The sequence below is a fragment of the Zonotrichia albicollis genome, chromosome 22, assembly GCF_047830755.1.
Source record: "Zonotrichia albicollis isolate bZonAlb1 chromosome 22, bZonAlb1.hap1, whole genome shotgun sequence".
NCBI lineage: Eukaryota > Metazoa > Chordata > Aves > Passeriformes > Passerellidae > Zonotrichia > Zonotrichia albicollis.
The window spans coordinates 10,717,759-10,741,905 of NC_133840.1; the positions used below are offsets into that span (position 1 = coordinate 10,717,759).

At 51.6% G+C, this 24,147-nt stretch overlaps 1 protein-coding gene across 6 annotated transcripts in view; it reads right to left on the bottom strand.

Moving 5' to 3' along the window:
- Positions 1-24,147, bottom strand: part of TYW1B (tRNA-yW synthesizing protein 1 homolog B) — a 121,793-nt gene that overhangs the window by 41,470 nt on the left and 56,176 nt on the right. For all 6 annotated transcript variants that reach the window (XM_074557272.1, XM_074557271.1, XM_074557269.1 and 3 more), the window contains one exon: positions 3,187-3,297. In XM_074557272.1, coding sequence (XP_074413373.1) covers positions 3,187-3,297 — 111 coding nt within the window. The remainder of the gene's footprint in view (positions 1-3,186; positions 3,298-24,147) is intronic.

Below are 24,147 nucleotides of genomic sequence, written 5' to 3' on the forward strand. Positions count from 1 at the left end.
CATGTCCTGATCCCTGCAGTGCCCCAGCCCTGCCCTCAGACACCGTGCCATGAGACAAAGGGACAGCCCGGCAGCTTGGGGTTCCTTCCTTAAATTCAGGGGGGCAGGGGGAAGCAGGAAGGCTCTGCTCAGGCTGGAGCTCACAGCACTGCTCTGAGCTGAGTGCCAGAGCTTCACCCTGCCCAGAGCAGCTGTGGATCTGCTCCCCCTGGATCCCTGGCAGTGCCCAAGGCCAGGCTGGACAGGGCTGGGAGCAGCCTGGGACAGTGGGAGGTGTCCCTGCCATGGAGGGGTGGCACTGGATGGGCTTTAATGTCCCTTTCAACCCAAACCATTCCATGATTCTAGAATTCAGCAAGGACAGACCCCTAAGATCAAGCCCAGCACTGACCCAGCACTGCTGAGCTCACCCTGACCCATGGCCCCAAGTGCCAGTCCAGTCATCTTTCACATCCCTCCAGGGATGGGCACTCCACCCCTGCCCTGGGCAGCTGTGCCAGGGCCTGGCCTCCCATTTCAGTGAGAAATTTCCCCCAAATCCCCCCTGAGCTGCCCTGGCCCAGCCTGAGGCCGTTCCCTCTGCTCCTGTCCCTGTTCCCTGGAGCACAGCCCGACCCCCCCGGCTGTCCCCTCCTGTCAGGAGCTGTGCAGAGCCACAAGGGCCCCCTGAGCCTCCTTTGCTCCAGGCTGAGCCCCTGCCCAGCTCCCTCAGCCCCTCCTGGGGTTCCACACCCTCCCCAGCTCTGTTCCCTTCCCAAAAATGCTGCACATCAAACAAACCTCTGCCTTTCAGAACCCAAAGAGGGCACCATGGGAAGAAAAGGAGTTCTGGCACGTTCCAGACCTTAAATACAACCATCAGCTCTGTACAAGTGTGACAGTGACACACTGGCATTAGAACAGATTAAGGCAATAAATCAATTTGATGCATTTTAATGACTTAGTCTTCCTTTGCTATTGGCTTAAGTGGGAGAATGGGGTCCCACAGAGTTACAGCCCTGTGAGGCACTCATGGAAATGAGAACAAGGATTAAGCCCTGCAAGAATCTAAATCTCTCTCCATCCACCCAGTGAGTCTCTCTGGAGCAACACTGGATTAGCTGCCTTCATCTGAAACGGACATCATTTATCCCAAATCTGCAGCCACAAAATCCCCAGGCTCAGCCCCATTGTTGGGCAGAGCTTTGCAGAATCTCCCCATCTCTCTTTGTTGGTTGGCTTTGAGCACCACCTGCTCCTTGGTTTTTTCCCCTGACACCTGAGGGGCTGCAGAAAGGAATGCTGAGGCCCATCCACACCCCAAATGTGCTTCCTTCCCAAAGGAACACAAAAAATGACTTTCCATCAAAAATACCAAGTCCCAAGTGCTGTGTGATCAGCACAGTGTGAGGCTGGACCCCCAGTGCCACCATCCCACTGCTGGGTTCTGGGAATGTCACCAGCCCCTCCCTGTCCCAGCTCACAGGGGAGCTGTGTTCAGGGCTCACAGACAGGGTTCAGAGATCCAGGGATATCCATGTGATGAATATCCCTGTGAGGGATAGCACCAGCTCCCCCAAACAGGGTTCAGAGATCCATGAATATCCCTGACCCAGCTCCCACAAACAGGGTTTTCAAAGATTAGATAAATCCCTGTGCCAGCTCTCAAAATCAGGATTCAGAGATCCAGGAATATCCCTGTCCCAGTTCCCCCAAACATGGTTCAGAGATCTGGATAAATCCCTGTCCCAGCTCCCACAAACAGGGTTTAGAGATAGGAATACCCCTGTGATGAATATCCCTGTGAGGGATACCACCAGCTCCCACAAACAGCATTCAGAAATCAGATAAATCCCTGTCCCAGCTCCCCCAAACAGGGTTCAGAGATCTGGATAAATCCCTGTCCCAGCTCCCCCAAACAGGGCTCAGAGACCCAGATAATCCCTACCCCAGCTGGAAGAGCACCAGGAGTACACCTGTGACCACCCCCCATGTATTTCCTTGGCAGAGCAAGGCAGGATTTTTGCAGGGCAGAGCAGGACTGTGGCACTGTGAGCAGAGGGAAGAGCAGCCCTGCCCTGCAGGGCCAGATGTTTGCCCTGGAGAGTTCCTGGGGGATTCCCTGCTGGAACATCGACTGGCACAGCCTCATCTCACCGACTGACATTAATGCCTGGGCAGAGCAGCCTCAGCAGCACCAGCCCACAGCCTCTGCTCCATCCCTGCCCCATCCCTGCCCTCCCCTCCCTGGCAGATCCTGCACAGCCAGGGAGACTCCCAGGAAGGTGGAAAACCGAGGGGCTTTTCCCAAACCAAACTCCAAACCCGAGTTGGATGAAGCTCCCAACTTCAGCAGCACACCCAGAGAGGAAAGCTCTCCGTGCTGACAGAAGGTATCAAACCTTCACAGCAAAATCCAGGCTTTTCCTTCGAAGCAGCAGTAAAAAAAGGTTGAAAAACATTTTTTTAAAAGGTTGAAAAATGAAAGAAAGTTTAAAAAAATTATAAATGAGAAGGAAACGAAAGAAAAAGGAGAGTCTAGGAGTAACAGAACTGCACAAACACAGAGTTGTACAAACAGTTGTGCTGCTCTGCAGGAGCTGCTGGGGGAAAATGCTCAGAGCATGAGGGAAGGTGTTTTTTAATAAGTTTGTAACTTTTTTACAGTCTCTGCTGAATTGATTAAGCCCAGGATAAAGCCCCTCCTGCCCTGCTGCATCTCACATCTGCTGCCAGCCCTCAAACCCAAACACAAACACATCACTGAACCTTTCACCTTTCCCCTGGCAAAACTCAAGACCAGGATGGGAAACCCTACCCAAACTACCAGCTGAACCTGGAATATTTTGTGTAAACTGACAGTTGATACAAAGAAGAAATATCTATTTATCTTTGTTTTCACAGAAATACAAAAAAAGGCCAGAGAGTGATGATTGTGTTGGGCAGAAATTGAGGCTGGCTAGTACAAAGTTTGGCTTGTGGCACAGGTAAACCTGCTCCAAAGGTACACACAGGATACTAGAAAACATCACCTGAATGTGAATTAATTATTATTCACTAATATTAAAAGCAAGAGAGGAGTTTGTTATGATTCACTTCAGAAGAATTTTACTTACTCAGAAAGTTTAAGCTAAAGGCAGGGGGGAAATGGGGACAAAACAATGGAAAACACTGCTGGAAAAACTAAAACAGCTCAGTGCAGCTCACCTTGACCTCAATGAAGTCTGGTTTCCCAAGGGATATCAGGTCAGCATAAGCTTTGAGTTCATCCACGTTCCAAGCTTTCACCAGGGTCAGCCTGTAAACAGTGCGTTGTTGCTGGAATACAGGAAAAATCCCATTAACATCCCACTCTGACCCAGGAATGAGGGAAAAATCCCATTAACATCCCATTCTGACCCAGGAATGAAGGAGAAATCCCACTGATATCCCATTCTGACCTAGGAATGAAGGAAAAAAACCCTTTGACATCCCATTCTGACCCAGGGACAAAGGAAAAATCCCACTGACATCCCATTCTGACCTAGGGACAAAGGAAAAATACCAGTGACATCCCACTCTGACCCAGGAATTAAGGAAAAATCCCATTAACATCCCACTCTGACCCAGGGACAAAGGAAAAATCTCATTGACATCCCACTCTGACCCAGGAATGAAGGAAAAAAGCCCACTGACATCCCGTTCTGACCCAGGGACAAAGGAAAAATCCCATTAACATCCCATTCTGACCCAGGGAAGATGTTCCATCTTGCACACAGATTCAAACAGGAGAAAGAAATTAAATCATCCTTTTATTCCAAGAACTCAGAGATTGAAGCAAACCTGTTCCTTTAGGAATCTGCTCCACAGCACCTGGGCTGAGGCAGCTGGTGCCACACAAATGTTCCCTCTGCAGACCTCAGACCCCAGGCACTTTGTTGGCACAGGAGTTGAACTCCCTGGCACAATAAGCAGGAAATGTCTCTCTCCTGGATTTGCTTCCCCAGGTACAAAACCTCCCCACGAATTTCAGGTGTTTCAGTGCCTCCAGCTGGATCACCAGCACTGGGAACTCTCACAGAAACATGGAATGATTTATGTTGGAGAAGCCCCCAAAACATCGAGTCCAACCTTGCCCCAGCACTGCCAAGGCCACTCCTGAGCCATGTCCCCAAGTGCCACATGCACAGGGCTGTTATATCCCTCCATCACCTCCTGCACAGCCTGGTTCTGTGTTTGACAACCTTTCCATGAGAAATTTCCCCAAAATGCCCCCTGAGGCTGCCCTGGCCCAGCCTGAGGCTGTTCCCCCTCCTCCTGTCCCTGTTCCCTGGAGCACAGCCCGACTCTCCTGGCTGTCCCCTCCTGTCAGGAGCTGTGGAGAAGATTCCCAGATCCAATTCCCTCCTGGGGGGGTGGCAGAGAGCACTCCCAGAACTCCTCTGCTTGGAGTTATTCTGATTTGCCCTCCAAGGGCTGCTCTCCAAAGAGTCACTGGTGACAAAAGGCCTCTCAACACAAGCACTTGACCATGGAACAAATCCACTCCTCACTCCTCACATCCGCTCGTTTCCGTCCTTCCCCTCCCCTTCATCTTCTACTGATTGTTTTATTTCACTTATTTTTGGAATTCATTTTTATTTATAGAGCAATTTTCTGACAAATCTGCAGTTTGGATGAACTCCTTTGCTGTCCCTGCACAGCGGAAAATGGACTGGAAAATGTAAATGCTGATCCCAGCAGGGCAGCAGGGCAGGGATTGGGATTGTGCCCCTGTGCCCAGGTGAGCCCCCACCTGCAGAGCTGCCCCAGCCCTGGCCCAGCACAGGCAGGAGCTGGAGCTGCTGGAGGAGCCCAGAGGTCTCAGGGCTTTTTGGGTCACTGCAACCCCAAGATTGTTAAAAGTCTCTTTTCCCAGCCTGAGCACTTGAAGAATGAGTCGGAGCTCTTCATTTCTCGGTCTATAAGTTGTTTATTGTATCTTATCTATAAAAAATTTTCTCCTGCCCTGACAAGGTCCATCCAGCAGGACAGTTCCAGGCACTCTGCCTGCCCCCAGGACGGTGCTATGTCTTCATACTAAAAACTACGTGTACAATGTTTACAATAACTTCCCAATACCTATCACCTATGTTAGACAGTGAGCTTCTGCTCTAAACCAATCCAGAAGTGCCACCATCACAGCAGAAGATGGAGGCCAAGAAGAAGAAGGAGAAAGGCTGGACATGCCCAGTTCCCTCCATTTTGCCTCCTGAACCCCCATTCTAAAAACCTCAATATCTACTTTTTCACCCTGTGATAACTTCACTATTATTCTACCTAAACTCTTGTGACTTGCAGATCTTTATCTAAGGTTGGTAATTTGCTCCATGGGTCATAATCAAACCCACAGGTGCTTTGTGCTCTGTGCCAGGGTCTCTGAGCCCCCTGGCAGGGTCCTGGCCATCCTGGACAGCCAGAGGGATGTGCTGGGTTCCCACACAGAGGAGGCTCCAGGATGGGCAGAGGGATGGAGCAGCTCTGCTGGGAGGAAAGGCTGGCACAGCTGGGAATGCTCACCTGGACGGGAGAAGCTTTGGGGTGACTGAATTGTGACCTTGCAGGACCTGCAGGGAGCCTGCAGGAAAGGTGGAAAAAGACTTTGAACAAGGGACGGAGGGACAGGACCAGGAGGAAGAAATTCCTCCCTGTGAGGGTGGGCAGGCCCTGGCACAGGGTGCCCAGAAAAGGAACATTTTAGTCCTTCAGAGCCTGACTCCCACATCAGTGAATTCTGTCCTCCCTATAAAAATCAATGTATCATTCACCTACCACCCATCTCTGTGTGTTCCATGGGGAAAAAGTAATTTCTACACCAATTTTCTATGCAAACCTTCCAGGTTATTTACTAAGAAATAACCAGAGGAGAAACAAATGAACACCAGGAACATCCTCTTCCAAATATGTCAAGAACCAAACCAGCTGACCTCTACCAGTGGCATTTAAGCAGATATTTAAAGAACAAGAAATTCTTGTGATTTGAATGGATTGGCAAAAGAAAGGTCAAGAGACAAGCAGGAAATCAACTGTTAATTACTGAGGAGAGGAGAACAGTAGAGGAGCTAATACAGAAAAATAAACATGGTGCTTGCACATAACAGGGGAAGAAGAAGGTGGAGGGAAAAGATCTGAGGAGGAAAATCTGCAGTGCCCACACCCCATCAGTGCAGTGATTGGATACCAATTAATGAGAACTGGCTCCCCAAAGGGCAGCTCCCAGTGGGGAACAAGTGCAGCAGCCACAAGGCACCAGTAACTACCAGTTTGTATTTAACATAACTGGTCCTGTTCCACAGCACCCCCAGCGAGAGCAGCACATCCTCCCATGCAGGGAAGTGGGCCTTTCTCCATTTAAATCTCCTTTTACTACTCTCCAATCCACATCCCAACTCATTCACAAGTTTAAGGTCAAGGACTTCATAAAACTGAACGTGCCATGAGTGAATTTAAAGGGCTTCTCACCCAGGGCAGCACTGACAAGGAATAACTGCAGCCTCTGGGTGTGCACCACTGCAGCACCTGCAGCAACTCACCATGGCTGGGCAGGGACAGCATGGAAGGAAACTGAAACTGCCACAGGCAGCCAGCAAACAGGTAGAAAAATCAGAAATTAATCTGGAGAAGCCTCTTTCCAGAGGGCAACATCTCTGCAGTGTTGTTGAGCACAGAAACGCTGGTAGAAGGCACAGATCAAAATGAGTAATATCCCAAAATGTTATCTGGGAGCAATCCTTGCAGACTGCCAGCAGTACAAACAGCCAGGCTGCTTTATTCATGGATTATTTGTATTTGTTGTACAATAGGGCCCCAGGAGATCCTCTCATAAGCACAGCAAAACAAGAAATAAAGAGCTTAAGCTGTGAGAATTTAACAATCTAAAGCAGCCTGGGATGCTCCACACTCCGTGCTTCCAGGAAAAGCAGCTGTTACTCCACTCCAGCCATGAGAAGAACACAGAGGAAGAGGAGGCAGCTCAGAAGGGTGGCAGTGAAGGCTGTGGGTCTGGTGCATCTCTGTGCACAGAGCAGCCTGGCTGGAGGGGCAGCTCCCAGGGTCCCCAAAATGCAAGTCAGGAGCAGCCTCCTGTTCCTGAAACTCCTGAGGGCAAAGGGGGGCAGAAGGAGCCAGGGGAAGCCCAGCCTTTTCCCCTTGGGCAATTCCTGCTAAAATCCTTCCAGGCCACCCCCGAAGCCCTGCAGCCCCTCAGTGCCAGGACAGGGCACCAGGGAGCCTGCCCAGGCTGAGGGCAGCATCCTGAGGATACAGAATCCTTCCACTGGGTGTATCAATATCCTGGACTCGGCACACACTCACTGACACATTCTGGCCCCAAACCAGTACTGATGGAATCACAGACTGGTTTGGGATGGGGCCTTAAAGGGATCAGTTCCAGCTGCTGTGGGCAGGACTCCTCCACTGGAGCTCAGTATCCAAACATGCTCAGAAAACGAGGGGATTCTGTCAGAGATGTGGCTTCAGTCTGCACTGGGTGCTCTTCTGTCCCCCTTGTCCCTGGGAGCTGTCACAGCTGCCAGAGCCCCTGACTGGCTCTGCTGTCCCCTGCAGAGGGGCTGGCACTGCAGGGCTGTGGGGACAGGAAAAGCAGACTGGAAGCTGGGCCAGGGAAGGCTCAGGCTGGATTTCAGGAAAGGTTCTTCCCCCAGAGGGTGCTGGCACTGCCCAGGCTGCCCAGGGAATGGGCACAGCCCCGAGGCTGCCAGAGCTCCAGGGATGCCCAGGATGGGATTCTGCAGGGCCAGGGGTTGGACTGGATGATCCCTGTGGTCCCGTCCAGCTCAGGACATTCTGTGATTCCATGAAAGAGACCAAACTTTCTGTCCCAGGGTGTCTCATGCCCCAGTGCCACACCACCCCCTGGTCAGAGCTCACAGTCAGGACTGGGATCACCCTAACATGGACACAGCTCCTTCCCATGAGCTGAAGGCTCAGCTGAGCCCCCAGAGGAGTCCCCAGGCTGCTGCAGCCCTGCCCTCCTCCAGCAGCTCCTCCTGGAACCCACCAGGCACTGGAAGCTCCCTGCTCCAGCCTGGAGAGCAGTGGGGCAGCTGCCATGGGCTGGCAGAGGGGCACAGCTGACTCTGGAGCCTGTCCCAAGGCAGGGACACTGTCCCTGGAAGCCACCCTCACATCCTCCCAGGCCTGGCACATGCACCAATGCATCCCTTTGCTGCTGGCCCAGCCCCAGCCCCGGAGCCCTCACCAGAGGACTCAGTGTCACCCTGACAAGGTGCTCCCTTCCCACTCCAATAACCACGAGGGATTTGGGGCTGCTTCTTTTTTATTGCTGCTTTTTAATTCCCTCCTCCTCAACATTCATCTTTTCCTAGATCAAACGTAATTATTCTTCATGAAGCAGCCCAGGTGTAATTCCAGGAGGAAGAGGGAACACATCACCTGCAAAGAGCAGGATGCTGGAGGGACACGGGCTTGGCTGGGGCAGGGGAGCAGCTCCCTTCTCTGGCCAGGACAGAACCTGTTCCTTCTCCAGGGGGAGCAGGGATGCATCTCCAAGGCCCTCACCTTGGATCCTGTCACTTGAACTCTTTTGTTCAGTGAGTATCTTTTTGTTCAGTGAATATCTTTTTGTTCAGTAAGTATATTTTTGTTCAGTGAGTATCGTTTTGTTCAGGGAGTATCTTTTGTTCAGGCAGAGTATCAATGTCCCCCTGTTTGGAAATAAACAGAATTACACTCAGATTTTTGTTTCAGCTGCTGGCTTAGGCTCAGCTATCCTGAACACTCACATGCATTTCTCAGGTACTGATGAAATTATTTTGTTGTCATTTCATCCACAGACTCCCCCACAGAAATCCCTATTTTTGCAGCTAATGAATCTCAACCTTCTCAACACAGCACAACACAGAAACACAGCACAGCTGGATGAAAAAAGCACTCTGGGGGGGAGGAAATGATGGTGCAAACTCTAAACAGAACAAACTCTTGCCCTTTGTTTCACACAACTTCACAGCCCTTTCAGCGCCGGATGAGGAGCAGGAACCACTTCAAAGGCAGCTCCTTCCATCAGGATTTTCTTCCTCTCTTCAAGGCAAGGCTCCACTTGCAGAAGCTCCTTCATGACCCATTCTCCGAGGTTCCGAGCTGCAGGAGCCGCTGTGGCCGCGGCAGGGGTGGTGGGTGCAGCCCAGCCCCATCCCTGGTCCCTGCCCGGGTTATGCAACAGCTCCCGAGCACTGAATGCAGAATCAAAGCCACTTTCACACTTGGAAATTACTTGTCACACGGATGTGGATCGAGAAAAAAAGCCCCTGCAGCCAAAATCTCTTTCCCATAACCGATAAGGAACTGCATTATGCAGAAACCTCAGCAGGGAGGAAAGATCCAAAACACAGCCCGAGGAAATCTCAGATCCCAACACCCCCAGATTCCAAAGCCTTCCCAAGCCTTCCAGTTCAGCCAGACAGAGCCCCTCTGACAGGACTGGAGGTCACTCCTGCCTCTCCCAAACCCAGCTCTGCTGAGCTCCCAGGAGCTCTGCAGGTCCCAGAATCCTGCAATGATTTGAGCTGGGGGGATGTTGAAGTGCATCTCATCCCACCCTGCCATGGCAGGGACACCTCCCACTGTCCCAGGCTGCTCCCAATGTCCAGCCTGGCCTTGGGCACTGCCAGGGATTCAGGGGCAGCCCCAGCTGCTCTGGGCACCCTGTGCCAGGGCCTGCCCACCCTCCCAGGGAACAATTCCTCATTCCCAATATCCCATCCATCCCTGCCCTCTGGCAGTGAGAGCCATTCCCTGGGTCCTGTCCCTCCATCCCTTGTCCCCAGTCCCTCTCCAGCTCTCCTGGAGCCCCTTCAGGCCCTGCAAAGGGCTCTGAGCTCTCCCTGGAGCCTTCTCCTCTCCAGGTGAGCACCCCCAGCTATCCCAGCCTGGCTCCAGAGGTGTCCCAAACCCAGGAGCAGCTCTGTGGCCTCTTCTGAACTCTCTGTAGGACCCATCACACTCCAGAAGGGAGTGTGAGGACACAACCAGGCTCAGTGTCCTTGGAAGGACAGAAATGGATCCATTCCTCTGGGAACCAGGAGCCTCCCTGCTCATAGGGGCTCCTCTCTGCCCTGGGCCATCACCACATGGGTGTGACTGATGGGGAGTGACTGTCACCCTCTGTGACAGCCACTGCAGGGCACACTGCACAGCTCAGGAGGGATTTCTGCCCTCACAGCTGAACTCAGCACAGAGCTCAGAAGTTTTCAGCTTCCTTTCTTAAGGCAGATGAAAAATAAGCGTTACAGCAAACCCCGAGCAGGCTCTGCTGCGTAGGAACCCACAAACCCACGGAGCTTTGTTCCATCAATACCAGGTGAGAGCGAGTGCAGCCTTTGTCTCCAGTGCTAAAAAGGTGCTCATTAGCATGGGCTAATTAACACACTGACTGCTCTGAGAGCCAGCAAAGCTCAGAGCAGTGCTGGAGAAGTCAGTGCTGAACCCAGGCCTCACCTGAGGCTCAGCTCCAGAGCCCTGGCCTTCACCCAGGACCTTCCCATTGTCCTCACGTCATCCCCAAGATGGGGACAAAGCCACCCTCAGCCTCTTGCTGGACCCTGCACAACATTTCCCTTCATACCCAGGACCTGCTTTGCCTCCTGTCTGGGTGTGGGGAAAAGCAAAACCAAATTAGTGATACTTAAGTACTTGGGGATGTGGATTTTTGACAATTCTGGAGTTTCTGAAGGTTCAAAAGCTGGAGATGGATCACTGGACCCTGTGTTCTCCTGTCTGCAGTGACCCAAAAGTCACTGTAAACTCTGAGCTTAACTGGAATTGAGACATTTCTGATTTTCAGAGTCAGCCTGGAGTTTTCAGTCACACTGCACTTCCAAAAGTGAGGTTTTCTTTGGATAAACCAAGTTTATTCCTGTGTAAAACCAGCAGAAAATCATTTGTTGTTACATGAATATAATAAAAATGTCAAATAGGGGTATTTGAAGTAGGGCTCCAAAATAACCCAAGATTTGTGTTTCCTGGTGTGTCTAAGCACAAAAATACCTCTTCAGGTGCTCAACTTTTCTCATCTGAGATTTAAAACCTTTCCTCAGAGCAGATGGAGTGTGCAGCACCTCTGCTGGGAGGTGGGAAGGGATGATCTTTAAAGTCCTTCCAACCCAACCCATTCCATGATTCCAACATCTGAGTGCTAATGCCAAAGAATCTGGGATGTTTCTACAAAATAACCCCAAACTTACAAAAAACAAACACAAACCTGGCACTACTTTTCCATGCAAAAGCCATTTCTGCTGCTTGTGAGGGAATCAGGCAAAAAACTAATTAGGGAATCAGGAAAAATACAATTATGTGGCAATGTCCACATGATGAGGACTGGTCCTGCATCTTGTCTTGAACCTGGAGCCCGAGGCAGTCCCTTTAAAGCAATTTTAAATTCTTTCAGCTTTAATATAAATGTGTAAGAACCAAAATTGTCTCTCTGAAGTACAATTATTGTGAGGAGCGAAGCCTGATCTCTATGTGAAATTCCTTGTTCTTCCAAGGCCTTGAAGATAAGATGAGAACTGCCCTGAATAATAATTAGGAAAACAGCAAAGCTGAACTTTTGGTCTGCATTGGGTTTTTTATCACCCAACACAAATGCCCTGGTGTCCCCCCAGCTCTGAAATCCTGCCTGGAAAGAGCAAGGAAGTCCTGCAGTGGGATGAACTCATCAGCATTAATTCCCATTAATTCAAGCTGGAATTTTACACCAGAAGAGCCCCTCAGCCTCTGCACAGCCCTGCTGATGTGTGGAGCTCAGGAATGAGGGATCAGGACTGGAAACCAAGGAGAAAAACCACCAAATTTCACTCCCTCCACACTCACTCTTCCTGTACTTGTTTGTAATCTACTTTATTGCTTCACACTTCAGCAGAAATTAATCAGATTATTGAAAAATCTCTAGAAATAAAACAAAATACAGCAGCAGCTTTGTTTTGAGAGCTGAAAATGTTGTTCTTAAGTAAATCCAAACCATGACTGTTCTTCATCCATTTTCCATGCACTGGGTTTTAACACACTTGCCCTTGGAAATCAGCACCACCAACATTCCAGTGATTCTTTCTTTCTTTTCTGTATTTCCAGCGCAGTTTCAAGGAATCATGTAAAATTTATACCCAGGGAAAAAGCAGCCCAATGCAAAGGGACTTAAAATAGAACAGCATGAAAACAGATCCTATCAAATCAGCAGCAAAAGCCACTTCAAGCTTGCTGTTTAACAGGCTGAGCTGGTTCTTCTCCCAGGAAAGGGTGGATGTTTAACCCCACAGAGGCAGGAAAGCACCAGCAGGAGCCTGGGGAGCCACAGGGACAGCACTGCCAGGGCAGGGAGCGGAACTAAAACCCTCCCAGCAGCAGCAAAGCTCCTGCCCCAGTCCCTGTGACTTTCACAAGACCCCGAGCAGCAGCCTGGCAAGAATGCTCTGTGAAAGCTCCCAGGACAGGCAGGATCAGGACCCTGTCCATCCCTGGGCTGGAGCAGCAGCTGCTGCAGCAGCAGGGACCTGCCAGGCACATCCCAGGGGACAAAGCCACCCTGTCCTGGCCCAGCTGCTGCTCTGCCCCATGGCAGGAGCTCAGCCAGGCCTGACCTTGGCTCCAGCCCATCCCTCCCTGGTGGGGAAGATGGAACAGGAAAGCTTTACAAATATGATTGCCTGGCAAAAGATTTTGAGAATATAGAAACCATAAGTGAGATTGAAATGAAAGCAAGCTTTGAGATACCTCAGTTACTGAACAACTGGAAAACAATGGTGTGGCCAGCTGAAGGTGATCCCCTTTTGATGGAACAACACCCTCTGCTTGCAGACAGGCCCAAGGGTCAGAGCAGACCCTACAGCTTGGCAGAAGGGGCCCAAAGAGGAGTTTTTAAGGTTTAAAATGTAACACAGTGTGGTAATATAGTGATTCTTATAGGCTGTATGGAAATGCTATAGGATTTGTATCTTAGATTGGTTAGTGAGAATTAGAATATTCAGCACAGAAGAAGATTTGTGGTATTGGAACGGGAACCTCACTCTCTTACCCTCTTTACTCTTCCTCACTCTCTCATCCTCTTTACCACACTCTTGCCTTGTCTCTCTTTACCTCTCTCTCCCTCTCTGGGCCCTGCTCTGAGCTGTCTTTGGCAGCTCCCAGCAGGGCCCTGCACCCAGGCCCTTTGCAATGAACCCCAAGTTCCTGACCTGGCTGCAGAGATCTCTGCTCTCTGTCCATCCCCACAGTCCTACCCCAATGCTCCTACACCTCCCTTCCCTCTGGAGAAGCTCCAGCTCCTTCCCTCTGACACAGGGATGGCTCCTCCTCTACTGCCCAGGACAGGCCCTGCTGCAAGGGCACAGGATGGGGGGCACAGAATGGGGTCAGGGGGCAAAATCCCTCCAAGGTCAAGCTCAGCCCTTCCCCAACACTGCCAAGGCCAGCACTGCCCGTGTCCCCAAGTGCCACTTCCTCAGGGCTGCTCAGTACATGCTCATGTCTGCTCAGGTGTGGGAAAGAAAAAGCTTCAGAGGGGGAAGAGCTGAAGGCAAAATCTGGGATTTGGCCCAGCCTCCTCTCCTCTCATTCCCAAAATGCCCCAGACACAGCTCCACAGGTACATCCTGAAGCTCCAGGACCTGTCTCAGGCTTGGCTCCTTGGCCAGGATGAAGGAGGCTTTGGAGAGGCACCATGGCAAGGCTGTCACCTCATAGTGACAAACCTGTCACCTCAGGGCACAGTCAGACCTCAGCAGTGCAGGGAAGGCAGAAGAAACACAATATTAAAGAACAAACTACAGGGGAGTTCCAAAGAAGGGGCTGGAGGTGTCCAGGGCAGAGAACAGAGCAGGGGAGGGCCTGGAGCCCCAGGAGGGGCTGAGGGAGCTGGGCAGGGGCTCAGCCTGGAGCAAAGGAGGCTCAGGGGGCCCTTGTGGCTCTGCACAGCTCCTGACAGGAGGGCACAGCCGGGGGGGTCGGGCTGTGCTCCAGGGAACAGGGACAGGAGCAGAGGGAACGGCCTCAGGCTGGGCCAGGGCAGCTCAGGGGGGATTTGGGGGAAATTCCTTCACTGAATGGGAGGCCAGGCCCTGGCACAGCTGCCCAGGGCAGGGCTGGAGTGCCCATCCCTGGAGGGACTCATACCATGAATGGATGTGGCACAGGGTCAGTGCTGGAGGAACGGCTGCACTCTGACCCTGGGGCTTTCCAGCCTCAGTGATTGGTAAGAAGAAGTTGGTTTCTAACAGCAACACATCAGTGCCTTAACACAGGCTGGGGAATGTGGAGACAGAGCCTGAGAGTGGCATTTGCACGGGCAGTAAAGAGATGGGGGAGATGAGCAGCTCAACCAGAGCAGCTCAGCCCCAGCCCCACTCAGGCCAAGGCTGGGGCAGGAACTGAACATGCCCTGAGGCACTGTGGGCCCAGGGCTGGAGCCCAGGCTGCCCCAGGGCACTGCCAGCTGCTCAGGAGCTTCCAGCCAGCCCAGCTCTTTACACACCCAGCCAAAGACTTGGATGCTTCCTCACAGATCTCTGTGGCTGGAAATCTCAGCCAGGAAAACAACATAACAACTTCCCACTGAGATTCCCCAGGGGCCTTAAGGAATATTCTTTAAAAACGCTGTGTTTTACTCAGCCACACAGGAAAGGAGAATAAACTGTATTTTAAATAACCCTGTAATACTGAAGGGTTGAGGGAGTAACTGCAGGATCAGCCTGGAGGAGGGAGAGTTTTGGGGTGATCCATTTGTGGCCCCCATCACCTGAACAATCCCACAGGAAGGATGGTGAGGGATTTGGGACAAGGGCCTGGAGTGCCAGGACAGGAGGATGGTTGCCCACTGCCAGAGGGCAGGGATGGATGGGACATTGGGAAAGGACTGCTCCTGTGAGGGTGGCACACACCCTCAGCCACAGCCTGGGAAGGGGTAACTGTATTTATGGGAATAGTGGCACTCCTTATCCTGGGAAATAACAAACCAGCACTGCAACTTCCAGTGATGAAAGCAGAGATTAAGCTGCCATAAAAACATAATTACCTCGTTAAAAAACACTCTTGCAGGCTGTGAAGCAAATGATTTATATTTTTCTTCTGGGTTTTGTCCAAATCATCTATAAATAGAGCTGAAAGCCCCACCAGGATTGCTGAAAATCCTGCCCAGTTCACTTCACAAATAGCAGTGTAAACAAGGAGTCTGACATAAATTTCTCTTATTGATTAAGCAATCCTTGCAGACCCAGTGCTCTTGAAAAGCCTTAATTCAAGAGTTGGGCTCTAAAAGAACAACAATTATGGGCTTTAAACATTTTAAGTGCCCATTCTGGTAAATAGGTGAGCTTGAGCTGGGGCTGAGGGAACTCCTTCAGGTGCTGGAGCAGAGCAGGGGAATGATAAAAATTCCAGCAAAGGATTGATTCAGGTCCTGCTGTCTGGGGATCCACAGTGCAAGGTGTTCTTGTGAGAGACTGTCCGAATTTTCCCTCATCTGCCTCACGATCATCATTGGGGGACCACTGAAGAGAAAACCCCCCTGTCTAGAATCTCTGGCTTTGTAGGAGAAAGTCACACACCAAAGGCCCTGAGACCTGAGAGCATTGCTAAGCTATTGTTCACAGCTGTTGTTTGCTGTGTGCTACACTGAGCCCAAGGAGAAGAAGAAGGGGGCACCGTGCCCTTTGTGCAACAACAGCCTTGGGAGCTGTCCCACCTCTCTCCTGGCTGGACTTCTCCTGAGTTTGGGGTGGTCTCCCATACAGACCCTCACCTGTTTTACACCCACCGTGACAGACAGACTGAGATGTGAGGAGCCTCTCCATCAAGGACTGAGACATGGAACCCCCATGTGCAAAGGCCCCTCTGCTCCTTCCAAGGACTGGGACTGAAACCCCCAGCCCGGGGCAGTGTGTGGGGGAGGCAAGCTGACCAAAGCGAGATGTTTGCCTGCAGGTTGTGACCAATGGAACAAGAACACAATGGCTCTCATTTACTGCTGAGAACATGGACAGCCTGTTACATCTATTCCTTATTGTATCTGTTTTCCCCACACACACAATTTTCAATAGAATTATCATAATAAAAACCTCTGAGTTAGTGAGAGATTTTGAGACCTCCCCAATGTAACAGGTGGATCCTCAACTGGACTGGACCAAAGAACTTTGTCTACTTTTGGTAGCTGTATCCCCCTCTTTCTCTCTCTTTCTCTATCTTTTTCTCTCCCTTAATCCCTCTATCACATTTTGCTGTGGTTATTCAATAAAGGTGCATTTGTTTTGATTATCACTGCAAACCCCCTGTGTCATGTCGGTTTTTTGCACCCTGAGATCAAATCCACGAACCATCACAAACCCCTTCAATAAAGACTGACTGTGACACTGCTCCACCTGAGGAGCCTGCCCAGGGGATGCCTGAAATTCCAACACCTCACATTCCAGCACTCCTTTAGAGACCCAGTGTCCATGAGATGCCTTCAGATCCTGCTGCTTCCACAGCAAGCTGCACTCAGAGAGCCCAGAGGGCGATCAGAGTCCCCAGAATCGTTAAGCAAATTCCAACCCTGAGCTAGAAGGACATAAAAGCAATGATGCAAACACACTCACACTTGTACAGCTCTGTAAACAGTTGTTTTCTATTACATGTATTTATTATGGATCATCAACTCTCCAGTTGCAGGGCTCATCACCCCCAAACACTCCAGACCTGCTGGCTTTAGCACTAAGCACTTAGAGACCGTTTGCACTGTATCTCATTTGGTTCTTGCACCAAACAGATTTTGTCCCCCTTGTCCTCTCCCTCCTTTTAAAAGCCCTCTTTAGGCTCTGGAAGGGGCTCTAAAGTCTCCCTGGAGCCTTACCTTCTCCAGGTGAACACCCCAGCTCTCCCAGCCTGGATCCTGGACCATCTCCATGGCCTCCCCTGGACCCACAGTTCACATCTTCCCTGGTGAACTCTATGAATTACCACATTATAACCAGAATTATATCAATTTCTGGGAATTCAATGAAAGATGCCCCAGCAGCTTTGCAGCTTCAGAGGGGACTCTGAATCCTTGTGCTGCAGTTTCTGCATTTCTGCCATTGCCGAATCCAACAGCAGCTTCATCCACACAGGATGAACACACAGGACTTGGCTCCCAAGTGCACCACCTGCAAGTCAACAGCCTCCAGAGGGGTCACTGGAGCAGCCATGGAAACCATGGAGGGGCCACATGGTCTGGGAGGTCACAGCCAGCACTAAGGGCCAGCAGCACCCAGCTCCAGCCCCACAGCACCCAGCTCCAGCCCCACAGCACCCAGCTCCAGCCCCACAGCACCCAGCTCCAGCCCCAGCTCCCCATGGCCTGGTGGGGATGGGCAGGAGCAGGGCCATGCACCCACATGCCCATGGCACAAGGGGAGCAGCACCCCTTGGCATGAGCCTGTTTATTGCCCAAAGCAAGGAAAGTTGGGGTCTCTGTGACCCCGAGGAGCTGAACTGGGACTGGGAGATCAGTGAGCAAGCACTGCAGGCACAGCCCTTCCCCAAGGCACTGCAGACACTGAGGGCACAGCCCTGCCACGGGGCACTGAGGGCACAGCCCTTCCCCAAGCCCTGCTCCTCACTCCTGCTGCAGGATCCTGCCCTGAGGGTCCCAGGGAACAAACCAAGCTTGGTCCCCTCAGAGCCAAGCACGGGGATCTCACCCTGGGCCAGGAGAACATGTCCCCAAGGCCACCCAAAGGACACGTGGCACTCAACAGCCCTGGGCACCCTGTCCATGTGTCCATGTCTCCATGAGTCCCTGTGACCAAGTGTCCATGTGTTGGTATGTCCTTGTGCCCATGTGTGTCCACATCTCTGTGTGTCCACATGTCCCTGTGTCCACATGTCCCTGTGTTGGTGTGTCTGTGTGTCCATGTGTCCCCATGTCCCTGTGTTTGTGTGTCTCTGTGTCGGTCTCTCTGTGTGTCCCTGTGTTCCTGTGTGTCCACATGTCAATGTGTCCATGTCTCTGTGTGTCAGTGTGTCCCTGTGTGTCCGTGTCCCCGTGCAAGCCTGGCTCCAGCCCTGTCCCCCAGGCAGCCCTGCCCCCAGCCCACCCCACCCTTCAGGAACAGATATCTCCCCTCCAAAGCAATGTCCCCCTGATTCTGCCCTTCCCAAACCCAGGAGGGAGTTCCCACCACCACCACATTCCCAGAAAATCCCTTTCCTTGCTTGCAGTGCTTCTGTCTCAGCTCTGCACTCCCTGTTCCACATGAGCAAACACATCACTCCTGCAGATGTTTTGTCAACTTGTCTTTCCTGAAATGCCAAATGCAAGGATCCAAAGGAATGGATTCAATGAACCCAATAAATGCCTCTCACCTGTGAGAGCTGCTGGGGATGGCTCAGTGAAGAGAGAAATCCAGAGTTAATGCATTTAGTAACTGGAGCATGGTGCACTGCCCTGCCCAGGCCCAACCTGAGCCATTCAGCCCTGTCAGCTCAGCTTCACGGGCTCAAATCAAACCTTGGCTGGAAGCAAAGTGCAGCCCCAAGTTTCCCTTGCTGCCACAAGCAGAATTTCAGGTTTGTTCTTTCCTCCTGGAGAGTTCCCATAAAAGCACAAGCAGGCTCAGCCTCCTCAGAGGGCCTGTCCATGAAAACTGCTCTAGTTCACAACCAGAGAACAAAAATGTGACCAAATGTCCCCAAGGCCACAGAGGCTGCTGAGGGGACTGGCAGCTCCCAGAGCAGGGAACAGCCCTGGGCTGGTGGTTGGGTAATGAATAACCTGGAAGGGGAACAGAGACTGGTTTGAACCAAGCACCTTAAAAGCCAAGGCTGGCATCTCTCAGGCAGCTTCTAGAGCAGCTCCAGGCAAAGGAGAGATGCTCTTTAATAGAAGGTAAGAACTGCAAATGCTCCCAACATTTCTGCAGCAGGAAAGCTGGGCAAGCTGGAGAATATCTGCTGCCTGAGGAGGGAAGGGATGAGGGAAGGGGAGGAGGAGGAGGGCCCTGCTCCTGCCACTTCCCAAGGCCATGGGAGGGGCAGGGGTGCCCTGTCCCCACCCCGAGGTGGCACTGGGCACCCTCTGCCAGGCAGGAATGAGAGGAGGGGCTTCACCTGGGAGATGGATTGTGCTGGTGTTCACAGGGATCTCAGGATGAGGGAAGAGACAATGATCTGACTTTATGCCTCAGAAGGCTTGATTTATTATTTTATGATATATATTATATTAAAACCATACTGAAAGAATAGAAGAAAGGATTTCATCAGAAAGCTAGTTAAGAATAAAATAGAATGGAATGATAAAAGTTTGTGGCTCGGCTCTCTGTCCGAGCTAACTGGGCTGTGATTGGCCATTAATTACAAACATATAACATGAGACCAACCACAGATGCACCTGTTGCATTCCACAGCAGCAGATAATCATTGTTTACATTTTGTTCCTGAGGCCTCTCAGCTTCTCAGGAGGAAAAAATCCTAAAGAAAGGATTTTTCATAAAAGATATCGGCGACAATGGATGGGGAGAACATGGATTCCACCTCCTGCCTGTTCCTCTCTGGGTGGCCACAGAACCCTCCCTTCCCCAGCCCCACTCTCTGCCTCCCCAGCACACACAGGACAGCAGCTGCTGCAATAACACGTCCCTTTGCCTGGAGCTGTGGTATGAACATTTCCCCCTTCCCTCCCTGCAAGCAAAGCAGGAGGGACTGGCACAGCCAGAGCAGAGATTTCGCTCCCTCAGCAGCCAAGCACGCTGCTGAAGCCTGGTTTGGATTGCTGTGAGGACACTGAAAGGACAGGATGGATTTCAGAGGCAATAACTCCATATTAACATCATACCTGTGTCACACTTCTCAGGCTGCATCGCCCAAGGCTTTCACCACAAGTCTCATTAGCAATCCCATTAAAACAGGAACACAGCTGGTGGGAGCATTTACTGTGCAGAAGAGTCAAATTCTTCTAAATTTATAGTGGCAAAATTGATTACTGATTCTAACATCTGTTGCAGATTTTACATTTAAATTCTGCTTAAAAAGTCCCCCTGCTCAGAAACATCAGACATGGCTCCCCCTCCCCCAGGAGCCACATAAATTATCTCCCTGCAAATCAAATCTGTCTTTTCATGAAAACAATTGTCCCTGTCATTTATTACATAATAATCAGCACCAAAAGCTGCTGAGGATGTAACTCGATGTATTTATGCTGTTTGTAATCACACAAAGACAAGGGTAACTTGGAAGACAGGATGATGTTGGGAAAACCAAAAAGAGTCAAGTAAATAGCAGCAGATGCAAGGCTGGGAATGTTTAAATATCAAACTGGTCTCTTCTTCACCCAGGAATGAAACAAGAGCTGCCTGTGAGCAGAGTGAAAATGCAGACCTGGAGTCAGCAATGGGAGCTGGTTCTGTATCTCGTGCCTTTCCCCTGGACAAACCTTTCCTAGCACCTGCCAGCAAGGAACATCCAGCACCAAACCCAGGCCCTGGCAGTGTGTGATACCCTAGCACAGGCAGAGGGAACCATTTCCCTTCTTGATCCTTTTTAATAAAGGAAAAATCCCAGGTGTCTGCTCCACCTCTCCCAGCGAGCCCTGGCCCTGGTTCTCCAGGAAATCCTGTTCCCCTTGAAGCACAAAGAGAGCGAGGGCAAGGTGAGACCCAGATCTGCAGCAGAGCTGAGTGTGATGTCCAAAGGCACAGCCTGAGCTCCTGGCAGTGCCAATCAGCTGCCTCCTCTGCTTTGTGACCCTCCTGGAAGGACAGGAAGGACAAGGTTCTGCTCCATCATCAGTTCCTGCAGTGCCACACCATCCCATTAACCTGCAGGGCTCATTCCTGCTCTGTGCATGGCTCCAGGCTGCTTGAGAGGACACTGGCACATTGGCAGGTCCCAGCTCAGCCCTGCCTGGCTCTGGCAGCACAGCCAGTCCTGCCAGGCCAGGATTCACCATGAGGAGCTCAAGGGGTACAGCCAGAGGAGGTGACACCACACCAGGGCTGGAAGATGTTCCTCAGAGCATGAGTGACAGCAGGACCTTCAGCAAGCTCAGCAAGCCCATGGACACCCACGGACCAGCAGCCGCTTATTCAAGAGCTGTTTTGCTCACCCAGGTCAGGAGGAGCTTTCCCAGCAGGTCAGGGTGTGATCCTGCCCCCCTGCCCAGCCCTGGGGGCAGCTCTGGGTGCTGTGTCCAGCTCTGGATCCTCAGCACAGCAGGGACAGCAGCTCCTGCAGCGGGGCCAGCTCAGGCTGTGAGGATGAGGAGGGCCTGGAGCATCTCCGTGCCCAGCAAAGGCTGAGGGAGCTGCGGCTGCTCAGGCTGGAGAGGAGCCCCAGCTGAGAGGGGCCCTCAGGCCTGGCTGTCCCTGTGTGCAGGGAGGGGCAGAGCAGGGCCCAGGCTCTGCTCCAGGCCCAGCCCTCAGCATTGGTTTGCAGCCCATTCCTCACTGGGTATGGATCAGGAAGCAGCAATGACTGGAAGAAACACCTTTCAGCAGAGATTTCTCATCCTGATGATCAGACAAGGACTCACATCCTCAGTGCCTGCTCCAAGCACTTGTCTGTCAAGCCAAGCCATCTCTCAATCACTCTCACAAACTCAAGGCTGTCAGAGGGTGAGGTTCCAAAACTCAAATGTGGTGTTTGGAAGGGCACAGCCTAAATTGCCCATGCTCTTGTCTTTCCTTTCCCTCTCCATTTAATTTCAGAGGTAGAGGAATCAGGACAAGAAACAAAGGAGCTTTTGGGAGTCCACCTGCTGTTTAACATAAACTCCTCTCTCAAAAAGTGCTTCTCAGCACAGAAAATGTAACATGAAGATCATTTCAATGAGAGCAGCTCTAGAAAGGATCAAACTTGCTCCAAGTAGCACTGGACAAAGAGGGGGGGTTCATGTTGTTTGCTGCAGAGAGAAATAGCACAAAAGCTTTTTATCTTTTCTTCCTGGGCTTCCTTTGAAAATGGATGTAGCAACTAATCCCCAACATGTTGGATGAGGCTTGTCAGATCATCCTGGGAACAATTTGTTATTAAATTCACTCTTTTACCGAGGCTCAAGAACTTTGTGCAGGAGTTCAGTTAAAAGCATGAAATCCATTATCAGCATAACTGGGCCAAGGCTGGGCTGGATGGGGCCTGGAGCAGTGTGGGCTGGTGGAAGGGGTTAAAATGGGGTGAGTTTAAGGTCTCTTCCAACCCAAACCAGGATTCCTGTGTTCTATAACCACCTCACTGAGGTAAGAGACATTTGAAGTCCATCTTTGCCTAGGCCCTCCCATATTTAACAGGACCTGGGATTTGGCTGGAGCAAAGAGAACAGCCAAGACAAACATCCTCTCTCCTTTGTCACATAAAACCACGTCCTTCCCTCTTCCTTTCCCTCCCATTTCTCAGTCTGGATTACCAAAGCAGAGGATTATTTTGCCACCACCCACCCCTGCAGCCCCAGGCAGGGAGCAGAACCAGCACCTCCCAAACCCCACAAGGGTGATCACAGCAGGTACAACTCACATTCCGATAAACTCCCCTGCCCACTTTTATTTTTCAGTGTGCCCATGACTGCTCAGCAGTGACTCAGATGAGCTGCAGTGCCAGCTCCTCTCCACCTGGGAAGGACTGAATCAGCCTGGAAGGGTTGTCAGGCACTGGGAAAAACTGGGATTTGGATTTGTTTCCAGATAAATTACCATCACCTCCCCAGCAGCAGCATTCCACACGCAGCCTGGAGAAGGGCCTGCGTGTCCCAGGAACTCACAGGTGCTTTGGCTGCCACCACCTCCCACAGTGACAGTCCCACAGGGCAGCTGGGAGGGGACAGAGAGCTGCTGCTGATGCCCAGGAGCACCTGGAGGTTTTGGGTACCAGAATCCTGAGCTTGTCCCCTGTGCTGGCACTGCTGGGGCACCTCCAACCCAGAGCCAGCCCTGGGCCCCTCAGGACAGGGCAGACCCTGAGGGGCTGGAGGGTGTCCAGGGAAGGGAATGGAGCCCCAGGAGAGGCTGAGCGAGCTGGGAAGGGGCACAGCCTGCAGAAAATCAGGGGGGACCTTGTGGCTCTGCTCCCAGGGAGCAGGGGACAAAGAGAAATGGCATCAAGCTGTGCCAGGGCAGATTCAGGCTGGATATCAGGGAAAATTTCCTCATGGAAAGGAGGCTCAGGCACTGCCAGGGGCTGCCCATGGAGGGCTGGAGTCCCCACCCCTGGAGATGTCCAAGGAAGGGCTGGGCATGGCACACAGTGCTCTGGGCACAGCTTGGACTGGATGGGCTGGGAGGGCTTTCCAACCTCACTGATTCTGGGATTAAGTGAAAACCAACAAAGAGCAGCTTCCCCAAGAGTTCCTGCTGCCCCCACATGTGCTGCTGCCTCGTGCAGCTGAGCAGGGCTTCAACTGGAACAACCATTAATTGGCTCTTGTGTTATCCGTGTTTCAAGGACCCTTCAAAGTGCAGTTGCTTGGAGGAGAAAATGCACCTGCTAGTGGAGCTGCTTTCTCCTCTCCTCTTCACCTTGACCAGGGTATTTTTAGCTGTATGGACAGACTTGCCAATACTTTCACCTTCAATTGTTTGCAAGGAAACTTCTCCCAGTAATGAACACTCAGGGTCAAGAGAGGCACAGGAAAGAAATGATGGGCAAAAGCAACTTCCCAAAAGGCTTTTTCAGTATTTTGTACCTTCAGTATTTTAGCTCTTCTCCTTCCCACAGATCTCCCTGCTCACAGAGAATTTGTTTCCACTTGATTTTAATGCCCTCGGTGTTTGGCCTGAGGTTTTGCACAGGAGCTGCACCTCCACACACAAAGCACCTGACCATGCTGCCCACATGCAGCAGAAAGTGCCACTCAATTCCTCTGAGCCTTACACATCCACTAATCTAAGTTCCTTTGGCAGAGAATGCTCCAACACCACCTCCTGAGACAGCTGGGAAGCTCATTATGCCTACAAAACCTCATTATTCCAAAGCAGCAGTCTCTCCTGGCTGTCCATCCCAGCAGGTAACGTGTCAATGATCAGTCCACACAGCCCTGGCTCCCACCAGAGCCCAGGAGCAGGAGCAAGAGGCAGACATGGCTCTGTTCTCATCCCCTCAGTGCTGCTGGGCCCACGAGTGCTGCACCAGTGACTGCAGAGCTCACCTGGCACACCCAGGGCCCAGGCACTGCTGATCCAT